General features: G+C 49.6%; 1 protein-coding gene across 3 annotated transcripts in view; it reads right to left on the reverse strand.

Annotated features, from left to right (window-relative positions):
* LOC140393932 (uncharacterized) overlaps positions 1–12,505 on the reverse strand; it is a 224,242-nt gene that overhangs the window by 101,391 nt on the left and 110,346 nt on the right. For all 3 annotated transcript variants that reach the window (XM_072480584.1, XM_072480582.1, XM_072480583.1), the window contains exon 5: positions 6,684–6,777. In XM_072480584.1, the coding sequence (XP_072336685.1) occupies positions 6,684–6,777 (94 nt within the window). The remainder of the gene's footprint in view (positions 1–6,683; positions 6,778–12,505) is intronic.

Raw genomic sequence — 12,505 nt, forward strand, 5'->3', positions numbered from 1 at the left:
CCCTATCAAATGCCTTCTCTGCGTCCATTGCCGCCACTATCTCTGCCTCCCCCTCCACTGGGGGCATCATTATCACCCCTAATAGTCGTCGCACGTTAACATTCAGTTGTCTCCCTTTTACGAACCCTGTCTGGTCTTCGTGCACCACCCCCGGGACACAGTCCTCTATCCTCGATGCCAGTACCTTTGCCAACAATTTGGCGTCCACGTTCAACAATGAAATGTGTCTATAGGACCCGCACTGCAACGGATCTTTATCCCTCTTCAAAATTAACGATATCGTCGCCTCCGACATCGTCGGGGGTAGAGTCCCCCCTTTCCTGGCCTCATTGAACGTCCTCACCATCAACGGGGCCAACAAGTCCACATATTTTCTGTAATACTCCACCGGGAACCCGTCTGGTCCTGGGGCCTTCCCTGCTTGCATGCTTCCCAGTCCCTTAATAACCTCGTCCACCCCAATCGGTGCCCCCAGGCCTACCACCCCCCGCTCCTCCACTTTCGGGAACCTCAATTGGTCCAGGAACTGCCGCATCCCCTCCTCTCCCTCTGGGGGTTGAGACCTATACAGTTCCTCATAGAAGGTCTTGAACACCTCATTTATCTTTCCTGCCCTTCGCACCGTGTCTCCCCTTTCGTCTCTAATTCCTCCTATCTCCCTCGCTGCTGCCCTCTTTCGCAATTGATGAGCCAACAGGCGACTCGCCTTTTCCCCATATTCATACCTCCTCCCCTGTGCCTTCCTCCACAGTACCTCCGCCTTTCTGGTGGTCAGAAGGTCAAATTCCGTCTGGAGTCGTCTCCTCTCCCTGTACAATTCCTCCTCCGGGGTCTCTGCAAATTCCCTATCCACCCTTAAAATCTCCCCCAGTAATCTTTCCCTTTCCTTGGCCTCTGTTTTCCTTTTGTGGGCCCCAATGGAGATCAGCTCTCCTCTGACCACCGCTTTTAGTGCTTCCCATACCACTCCCACAGGAACCTCGCCGTCGTCATTGACCTCCAGATATCTCTCAATACACCCCCGCACTCTTGCACACACTCCCTCATCCGCCATCAGTCCCACATCTAATCGCCAGAGTGTTCTCTGCTCCCTTTCCTCTCCTAATTCCAGGTCCACCCAATGTGGGGCATGATCCGAAACCGCTATGGCTGAGTACTCAGCTTCTTCCACCCTAGAGATCAACGACCTTCCCAAAACAAAAAAATCTATCCGGGAGTACACTTTATGGACATGGGAGAAGAAGGAAAACTCCCTAGCCCTAGGTCTAAGAAATCGCCATGGATCCACTCCCCCCATTTGGTCCATAAACCCCTTAAGTACCTTGGCCGCTGCCGGCCTTCTTCCGGTCCTTGAGCTGGATCTATCTAGCCCCGGGTCCAGCACCGTATTAAAGTCCCCTCCTAAAATCAAGTTTCCTACCTCCAGGTCCGGTATACGCCCCAGCATCCGTCTCATAAATCCCGCATCGTCCCAGTTTGGGGCATACACGTTAACCAACACGACCTCCATTCCCTCCAGCCTGCCGCTCACCATTACATATCTGCCTCCGCTATCTGCTACGATGTTCTTTGCTTCAAATGCGACCTGTTTCCCCACCAAAATGGCCACCCCTCTATTCTTTGCGTCCAGTCCTGAGTGGAACACCTGTCCTACCCATCCTTTCCTGAGCCTAACTTGGTCCGCCACCTTTAGGTGCGTCTCTTGGAGCATAACCACGTCTGCCCTTAGTCCTTTCAAATGCGCGAGCACTCTGGCCCTTTTTATCGGTCCGTTCAGGCCTCTCACGTTCCACGTGATCAGCCTCACTAGGGGGCTACCTGCCCCCCTCCCGTGTCGACTAGCCATTACCTTCTCTAGGCCAATCCCATATCCCGCCTCCGCGCTCCCGCTCGCTCCCCCAGCGTCGCACACCATCCCCGCCCACCCACTCTTTAGCCATTTCCTTTTGGATTTCCGCAGCAGCAACCCAGTTGTCCCCCGTCCCCCCCCCTCCCCCCCCTCCCCCCCTCCCCGCTAGATCTCTTTCTAGCATGATTGCTCCCCCCATATTACTTCCGTAAGTCAGCTGACTTCAACTGACCCCAGCTACTCCTGCTCACTCCTCGACCCCCCCCATGTGGGGAACTCCCATCCGCCTTGCGCCTGTCTTCCCGCCTTATTCTTTCTGGTGCGGGAACATCCCTTTACCTGACCCGCCTCTTATGGCGCAGCTCCCTTTCCCCTCCCCCTCCCCTTCCCCATTCTCCAACTATGTCCCGTCTTTCCCCCCCCACCGGCGCCCACATTTCCCCAATGTCTCCCCCCTTCCCTGTTTACTTCTCAATTAACTTCCACCGTAACATTAACAATAACATTTCCTGCAGCATCAGTCCCTCAGTTCCGATCCAATTTCTCTTCTTTGATGAAGGTCCATGCTTCCTCCGCCGTCTCAAAATAATGGTGTCTCTCCTGATACGTGACCCATAGTCTTGCCGGCTGCAGCATCCCGAACTTCACCTTCCTTTTATGCAACACCTCTTTGGCTCGGTTGAAGCTCGCCCTCCTTCTCGCCACCTCTGCACTCCAATCCTGGTATACCCGTACCACTGCATTCTCCCATCTGCTACTCCGCACCTTTTTAGCCCATCTCAGGACCTCTTCTCTATCCTTAAGGCGGTAAAATCGCACGATTATCGCCCTGGGTGGTTCTCCCGCTTTTGGTCTTCTCGCCGGAATCCGATTTGCCCACTCCACCTCCAAGGGGCCCGTAGGGGCCTCAGCACCCATCAGTGAGCTCAGCATCGTACTTGCGTACGCTCCACAGTCCACTCCTTCCACACCCTCAGGGAGACCCAGTATCCGAAGGTTCTTCCTTCGCGCTCCATTTTCTAGGGCTTCGATCCTTTCAGTACACTTTTTATGAAGTGCCTCGTGCGTCTGTGTCTTAACCGCCATGCCCAGGATCTCGTCCTCAATATCTGTCACCTTCTGCTCCACCACACGGAGCTCTGTCTCCTGGGTCTTTAATGTCTCCTTGAGCCCCTCAATTGCCTGTAGCAACGGGGTCAGCACCTCCCTCTTCAGCAGCTCCACGCACCGTCTCACAATTTCATGCTCAGGCCCCCATGTCGCCTGCGCTTTCTCCGCCGCCATCTTGTACGTCTCTCTTTCTGACCCTTTGGTCGACGATTCCTCGCGCTGCAGCCGCCGCCGCCGGTTTTTTCCTCCTTCGTTTGGGGGGGACTCCCTTCTCACATGCCGCACACCGGGTTGCGTCGTCGAAAAATTCCCCGTTGGGGCTCTTAAAAGAGCCCGAAGGTCCGTCGGAGCTGGAGCCGCCGAAGCGTGCGGCTAGCTAGGCATCACCGCAACCGGAAGTCCCTTCAGTGGCCTTGATGAGGTCTTTTCACAGTTGTTCCCTCTGCTGCTAGAATTCACTTTTGATACAGGCCCTCAGGTCAGCTTGCAGCTTTAAGCTTGCCCTTCCCCCGCCTGCATGCTGGAAGAGGCCCTGTTTATCCTGCAGTTGCAGCCAAATCTTTTACTGTTTCTGCGTGTGTCTGGCAACCAAGAGACATACCCTTCCTGGGGGACACTGTCGGGGGAATATTGCAGCCTTCTTCCCACACCGGGAAAAGTCAAACAAATGCCGTGGGGGCCCTGTAAAAGAGCCCAAAAGTCCGTTCCAAGCAGGAGCTGCCGAATATGCGACCTAGCTCTGCATAGCCGTACCCGGAAGTGATCAGCTGCTATCTACAAGTATTGATGAGCCAATGCCATGTACGACAGAACCATACAGCCAGATCATGGGTTTGCAACTTCTGGTCAATCTGCAGAAGCAGAGATTGACGAAGAATCCCCTGCTGCAACTAGTCTTCCTTCTGCAAAAGAACTAACACTTTCCAGGGTAGAAACATCCACTTCATCATAGTTTATCATAGAATTTACAGTGCAGAAGGAGGCCATTCGGCCCATCGAGTCTGCACCTGCTCTTGGAAAGAGCACCCTACCCAAGGTCAACACCTCCACCCTATCCCCATAACCCCATAACCCAGTAACCCCACCTAACACTAAGGGCAATTTTGGACACTAAGGGCAATTTAGCACGGCCAATCCACCTAACTTGCACATCTTTGGACTGTGGGAGGAAACCGGAGCACCCGGAGGAAACCCACGCACACACGGGGAGGATGTGCAGACTCCGCACAGACAGTGACCCAAGCCGGAATCGAACCTGGGACCCTGGAGCTGTGAAGCAATTGTGCTATCCACAATGCTACCGTGCTGCCCAAGAGGGGAGAGCACCTCTGAGGTCAAGAACAATCAAACCCGTGAAGTGTGCAGGCAACCAGTGTGGAAGATGCCCACCAGATCGTCTTTCCTATTGACCACATTACCATTGTGTCATAATGGAATGCCTGCCCTTGTATATTTATGTAAATGACTATGTAAAAATACTGTAGTTATTTGTTGTGTTGGAACTCAGAAATAAAGGGAAAGAGATGTTATATATGTGGGTTAATTGTTGCATGGTCACTTTAAGTGTTGACAATCTGTGGTGTCATCAGCCACTTCGTGGGCTTTGCCTCAGTCTAGATCAAAGCTTTGTACAGTTCACAACCACCAAATAAACTTGTGTTGATTATTGTGTTCAACCCCACTGCTTCAGCAATTCCTTTCTTTTATCCTGCAAGTACAATTCGCAACACTTATAGCAAAGCCAAATGGCAGAGAAATGTATTCATGTTGTTCTGCTTCAAGGGACGCTTTGCAGACCATCATCGCTTCCCATTGGGGGGTGGGGGGGGGGGGGGGGGGGGGTGGGGAGGGGGGAGGAGAGAGAGGGCTGCTACATGCATGATCCACGTGGTTTTCCGCACTGACATCATTGAAGAAAGCTGCACAGGTAGCAAGTGACTTGCGGCACTGTCTGTCCTTGAGACCTCGACGTAAGTCTGTGCCGCTGCATTACGCAAATTCATCCCCCACCCCCGCAACTTTGAATTTTAGCCAGAGAACCCAAATGAACAGGTCCAAAGAGTTCCATGTACCAGGTTGATATGTTCCATGATATCTGTTCCAATACTCACTTTCTATGCAAAGATAGAAAATGCTGGAAATACCTGACAGGTCTTTTAATTCTTTATTCCAACCTTCCCATGAGTCATATTGCACATTGCTGAAACAATTCCACATAAAATATGGAAAGGTTTCAGTAAACATCTTCCTTCTCAATAATTTTAGTTCAAATGTGATTTTGGCAGATTGGTACAATTCTCCATATCTCCATCGCAGACAGGCGCTTATCTCCAAGCACCTTCCTTGTAAAGAGATCCTCACTGTCTGTATATAGGCTTTTCTTCAGAATTTACCGACTAATTTAAGTTCTCTATTTTTAATTTGATTTATTCCCTAAAATACTGACCTCGGCTTTCAGTTCAATCGGATTTAACAGTTCAGTTGTCACTGCCTCTCATTTGATGTCGAAAGAGAAAACAAAAGTACTCCAATGTGAGGAGGTTTCAAAGCCATCTAAATAACTCTTACAATGAGCAAAGCTAATTCAGGGCATGGGTCTATCATGCCCGGGTCGGAGAATCACCGGGGGCTGGCGTGAATCCCGCCGCTGCCGGTTGCCGAAGTCTCCGGCACCGGATATTCGGCGGGGGCGGGAATCGCGGCGCGCCGGTTGGTGGCCGCCCCGCTCGATTCTCCGGCCCGGATGGGTCGAAGTCCCGCCGCTAAAATACCTGTCCCGCCAGCGTAAATTAAACCACCTACCTTAGCGGCGGGACAAGGTGGCGCGGGTGGGCTCCGGGGTCCTGGGGGGGCACGGGGCGATCTGGCCCCGGGGGGTGCCCCCACGGTGGCCTGGCCCATGATCGGGGCCCACCAATCCGCGGGCGGGCCTGTGCCGTGGGGGCACTCTTTCCCTTCCGCCTCCGCCACGGTCTCCACCATGGCGGAGGCAGAAGAGACTCCCTCCACTGCGCATGCGTGGGAAGCTGTCAGCGGCCGCACACGCCCCCGCGCACACGCCCCCGCGCATGCGCCGCCCGGAGATGTCATTTCCGCACCAAAGGCCTTTTCCGCCAGCTGGCGGGATGGAAATTCGTCCGGCGCCGATCTAGCCCCTCAAGGTTGGGGCTCGGCCCCCAAAGATGCAGAGGATTCCGCACCTTTGGGGCGGCGCGATGCCCGTCTGATTTGCGCCGTTTTGGGCGCCAGTCGGCGGACATCGCGCCGTTTCCGGAGAATTTCGCCCAAGGACTTTATCAGGGAAAGGAATTGGAGATTGTAAGAAAGGTTTGAGAGACACTTAACTGGAAGGGAACGAGTTGCAGTGTATACTGGGATAGGGTTGGGGATTAATCTCAAATGCAACAATTTTTAAACAGCTAACCAAATCAGGTAAAATCTTCACAATTTTTGCAACGACCCCAAAATTTTCCAATGCCCCTCTTATTAGATTATTAACACTCAGAGATGTAGTTCCAGGACTTGCCAGCCCTAAAGACACCATTGGATGGTTGCAGAGCAGAATTTGTTCTATCAGATGTCTGCCCTTACTGGGCAGAGAATGACCCAGAAAGAGGGGGGTGGTGGTCACAAAATCAGTCAGCTGGTGAGATACAAATCAACTAAAGGGGAAAAGAGCACCCCAAGAATATCATGATATGTCCAAATGTTGTCAAACACTTACCTTCTCCGCTCTCGTCACTGAACCCCACTTGTTCTTCTACAGATGTCCTGGAATCGTATTGGACATTGTCATTTTCTGGGGTTATCTCAGATTCCTGGAATAGTTAATGAGAAATTGTTGCTGCATACATTAGACGATACAGCCGCCAGTAAGATCTCAGGCTAAGTTTTCAACTTGGTGCCCAGGTATACGTTTCCAATCTGTCACCAATTATAGAAACCATCCAATTTTCATTTTGATTGATAGATTGAGAGCCTGTTTTATACCTAGACAGAAAGAAGAAAATCTCTCCTGGTCCTTCACATTTCAGTACATTGTGTAGGACCCACATTTGAAGCCTTCAAGACAGGCATGCTCCAACAGTTGTACACTAACTCATTCAATGATCGAAGTCTTACAACACCAGGTTAAAACGAGGTTTGTTTCAAATCACTAGCTTTCAGAGCACTGCTCCTTCCTCAGGTGAATGAAGAGGTAGGTTCCAGAAACATTGATATAGACAAAGTCAAAGATGCAAGACGATACTTTGAATGCGAGCATTTGCAGGTAATTAAGTCTTCACAGAGCCAGAGAGAGGGGTAACCCCAGGTTAAAGAGGTGTGAATTGTCTCAAGTCAGGACAGTTGTAAGGATTTCACAAGCCCAGGCCAGATGGTGGGGGGTTAATGTAATGCGACATGAATCCCAGGTCCCGGTTGAGGCCGTACTCATGTGTGCGGAACTTGGCTATAAGTTTCTGCTCTGCAATTCTGCGTTGTCGCGCATCCTGAAGGCCACCTTGGAGAACGCTTACCCGAAGATCAGAAGCTGAATGTCCTTGACTGCTGAAGTGTTCACCGACTGGAAGGGAACATTCTTGCCTGTCGATTGTCGCGCGATGTCCGTTCATCCATTGTCACAGTGTCTGCATGGTCTCACCAATGTACCACGCTTCGGGACATCCTTTCCTGCAGCGTATGAGGTAGACAACGTTGGCCGAGTCGCACAAATATGTACCGCGTACCTGGTGGGTGGTGTTCTCACGTGTAATGGTGGTATCCATGTCGATGATCTGGCATGTCTTGCACGAATTGCCATGGCAGGGTTGTGTGGTGCCGTGGTCGCTGTTCTGAAGGCCGGGTATTTGCTACAAACAATGGTTTGTTCGAGGTTGCACGGTTGTTTGAAGGCAAGTAGTGGGGAATGGGGATGACCTTGGCAAGATGTTCGGCTTCATCGATGATGTATTGAAGGCTGCGAAGAAGATGTCGTAGTTTCTCCGCTCCGGGGAAGTACTGGACGACGAAGGGTACTCTGTCGGTTGTGTCCCGTGTTTGTCTTCTGAGGAGGTCGGTGTGGTTTTTTGCTATGGCTCATTGGAACTGTCATATCCTGTTCGTATGAGGGCATCTTTCAGTGTCTGTAGATGTTACTGACCTCCTCTCACTGGCTCTGTAAAGACTTAATTACCTGAAAATGCTCGCATTCAAAGTATCGTCTTGCATCTTTGACTTTGTCGATATAAATGTTTCTGGAACCTACCTCTTCATTCACCTGAGGAAGAAGCAGTGCTCCGAAAGCTAGTGATTTGAAACAAACCTGTTGGACTTTAACCTGGTGTTGTAAGGATTCTGATGCTCACTCCAATCCAACGCCGGCATCTCCACATCATTCAATGTTGACACCAAAAGGATTCCAACAAACCTGTTGGACTTAATCAGAAATGCAAGGTCACAGTAATCATGGGGGACTTCAATATGCAGGTGGACTGGGTAAATAATGCTGCCAGTGGACCCAAGGAAAGGGAATTCATTGAATGTTTACAGGAGGGCTTTTTGGAACAGCTTGTGATGGAGCCCACGAGGGAACAGGCCATTCTGGACTTAGTGTTATGTAATGAGCCAGACTTGATTAAAGATCTTAAAGTAAGGGAGCACTTAGGAGGCAGTGATCATAATATGGTAGAATTCAATCTCCAATTTGAAAGAAAGAAGGTAGAATCAGACGTAAAGGTGTTACAGTTAAATAAAGGTAACTACAGGGGCATGAGGGAGGAACTGACGAAAATCAACTGGGAGCAGAGACTAGTGGGAAAGACAGTAGAACAGCAATGGCAGGAGTTTCTGGGAGTAATTGAGGACACAGTACAGAGGTTCATCCCAAAGAAAAGAAAGGTTATCAGAGGGGGGATTAGGCAGCCATGGCTGACAAAGGAAGTTAGGGAATGCATCAAAGCAAAAGAGAAAGCTTATAATGTGGCAAAGAGTAGTGGGAAGTCAGAAGATTGGGAAGACTACAAAAACAAACAGAGGATAACAAAGAGAGAAATAAGGAAAGAGAGGATCAAATTTGAAGGTAGGCTAGCCAGTAACATTAGGAATGATAGTAAAAGTTTCTTTAAATACATTAAAAACAAACGGGAGGCAAAAGTTGACATTGGGCCGCTCCAAAATGACGCTGGTAATTTTGTGATGGGAGACAAGGAAATAGCTGAGGAACTGAATAAGTACTTTGCATCAATCTTCACAGTAGAAGACATGAGTAATATCCCAACAATTCCGGAGAGTCAGGGGGCAGAGTTGAATATGGTAGCCATCACAAAGGAGAAAGTGCTAGAGAAACTAAGAGGTCTAAAAATTGATAAATCCCCGGGCCCAGATGGGCTACATCCTAGAGTTCTAAAGGAGATAGCTGAAGAAATAGTGGAGGCGTTAGTTATGATCTTTCAAAAGTCACTGGAGTCAGGGAAAGTCCCAGAGGATTGGAAAATTGCTGTTGTAACCCCCCTGTTCAAGAAGGGAACAAAGAAAAAGATGGAAAATTATAGGCCAATTAGCCTAACCTCGGTTGTTGGCAAGATTCTCGAATCCATTGTTAAGGATGAGATTTCTAAATTCTTGGAAGTGCAGGGTCGGATTAGGACAAGTCAGCATGGATTTAGTAAGGGGAGGTCGTGCCTGACAAACCTGTTAGAGTTCTTTAAAGAGATAACAAATAGGTTAGACCAAGGAGAGCCAATGGATGTTATCTATCTTGACTTCCAAAAGGCCTTTGATAAGGTGCCTCACGGGAGACTGCTGAGTAAAATAAAGGCCCATGGTATTCGAGGCAAGTTACTAACATGGATTGACGATTGGCTGTCAGGCAGAAGGCAGAGAGTTGGGATAAAAGGTTCTTTTTCGGAATGGCAACCGGTGACGAGTGGTGTCCCGCAGGGTTCAGTGTTGGGGCCACAGCTGTTCTCTTTATATATTAACGATCTAGATGACGGGACTGGGGGCATTCTGGCTAAGTTTGCCGATGATACAAAGATAGGTGGAAGGGCAGGTAGTATGGAGGAGGTGGGGAGGCTGCAGAAAGATTTAGACAGTTTAGGAGAGTGGTCCAAGAAATGGCTGATGAAATTCAACGTGGGCAAGTGCGAGGTCTTGCACTTTGGAAAAAAGAACAGAGGCATGGACTATTTTCTAAACAGTGACAACGTTCATAATGCTGAAGTGCAAAGGGACTTGGGAGTCCTAGTCCAGGATTCTCTAAAGGTAAACTTGCAGGTTGAGTCCGTAATTAAGAAAGCAAATGCAATGTTGTCATTCATCTCAAGAGGCTTGGAATATAAAAGCAGGGATGTACTTCTGAAGCTTTATAAAGCATTAGTTAGGCCCCATTTAGAATACTGTGAGCAATTTTGGGCCCCACACCTCAGGAAGGACATACTGGCGCTGGAGTGGGTCCAGCGGAGATTCACACGGATGATCCCAGGAATGGTAGGCCTAACATACGATGAACGTCTGAGGATCCTGGGATTATATTCATTGGAGTTCAGGAGGTTGAGGGGAGATCGAATAGAAACTTACAAGATAATGAATGGCTTAGATAGGGTGGACGTAGGGAAGTTGTTTCCATTAGCAGGGGAGACTAGGACCCGGGGGCACAGCCTTAGAATAAAAGGGACTCACTTTAGAACAGAGATGAGGAGAAATTTCTTCAGCCAGAGAGTGGTGGGTCTGTGGAATTCATTGCCACAGAGGGCGGTGGAGGCCGGGACGTTGAGTGTCTTTAAGACAGAAGTTGATAAATTCTTGATTTCTCGAGGAATTAAGGGCTATGGAGAGAGAGCGGGTAAATGGAGTTGAAATCAACCATGATTGAATGGTGGAGTGGACACGATGGGCCGAATGGCCTTACTTCCGCTCCTATGTCTTATGGTCTTATGGTAGACCATCACCTTTGGCAGCCTTTTGAAGGATGCTCGCCATAAGCCGCTGGAAGGTTGTACAGGCGGTTGATACTCCAAATGGGAGCCTGGTGTATTCATACAATCCTCTGTGGGCACTGATGGTCACATATTTCCTGGGTGCTGCATTCAGCTCCAACTGGAGGAATGCGTGGCCCATGTCCAACTTGGAGAAAGAATGGTCCCCAGCCAACTTCGTATCGTGGTCCGCCACATGCGGCATTACATACCCATCCAAATGGGAGTCTTTGTTCACTATAATTTTATAATCGGCGCACAGGTGGATGGTCTTGTCTGGCTTCAGCACCAGGACCACTGGTGCTGCCCATTCCACAAACTGAACTGGGCGAATAATCCCCAAGTTCTCCAGTCGGCTGAGCTAGCCGTCCACTTTCGACAGTAGGGCATAGTGAACTGGGAAAGCCCTAAAATACTTGGGTTGGGCCTCTGGGTCCATGTACATTTTGGCAATGGCTCCCTTTATCTTCCCTAAACCATCTTAAAAAAACTCTAAGTATTTTCCCAGGACCTCATACCTGTGCCCATTCTAAAGATCAGGGGCGAAATTCTCCTACCCGCCCCGCCACATTTCTGCCCCGACCGGCCGGCGGGAGTCTCCGTAACACCGGCCGGTCAATGGGGTTTCCCATTGTGGGGCAGCCCCACGCCGTCGGGAAACCCCCGGGCGCCGGCAAAACGGAGACTCCCGCCGGCGGAGAATGACGCCCCTGCTGTCAGTGCAGTCGGAGTCTCTGCAACCAGTCGCAGCCCAAAACCTGGGACCAGGCCCCAGCACCACCATCAGTGGCAGGCAAACTGATTGTTGCCCGTAGGTAACTAGAGTTATCGTTGTCCCAATGGTGGCTAATGGCCCTCCAGTATACGTCGCCAACCATGCCTTAATTTTCTTTGGGCCAGATGCTGCATCCCTGTACAAACCTTCGGGTATGTTTGTTGTCCACTGACCAAGACAGCAGCCCCTGTGTCTATTTCCATCTCTAATAGATGGCTGATTACCTGGATGGTGATCTTGATGGGGGCTACTTTTGGTGCCATAATGCAATTTAACTGCATGCAATCATCCTCATCAGGCTGTTGTGATGAATGTAGAAATTTCAGATACATTGTATTATATATATTTGGTGCTGTAAGGTTAAAAGCCTGAGTTAGTGTGTATGACTGCTGCATTAGTGCTTTAAAAATCCTGATTTGCAAGACAGTTCAGCTTCTTGGGAGCCAGAGGTGCAATTAAGACATTGTAAAGGCTTGAACTAATGGATTTTATTTTGGATTAAGAGGGTTCCCTGTGGAGTAATGCATTAGAGATATGTATTTCAACTTGACAAGATGATATAACTAATGGGAGGAGCTAGAGTACCAAGCATTTTGCAGAAATTGGTTCCTGGAGGTCAAACCATGAAGAATGTTTTTGAAGACTCAAGATCCTGCATTGTTGTGACAGGATTCAGGTACATCTCTTAAAACTGCTTAAGAACATCGCTTAAGCAAGTATGTCTGGGTCTGTGTTATAACGTGCCTGCTTACCATTGGCTGGGGACTAATGACAATCCTACAATCCTGTGAGAGTATGAGCTTCCCCAATGAGGGG

Source organism: Scyliorhinus torazame, chromosome 17 (assembly GCF_047496885.1).
Source record: "Scyliorhinus torazame isolate Kashiwa2021f chromosome 17, sScyTor2.1, whole genome shotgun sequence".
Lineage (NCBI taxonomy): Eukaryota > Metazoa > Chordata > Chondrichthyes > Carcharhiniformes > Scyliorhinidae > Scyliorhinus > Scyliorhinus torazame.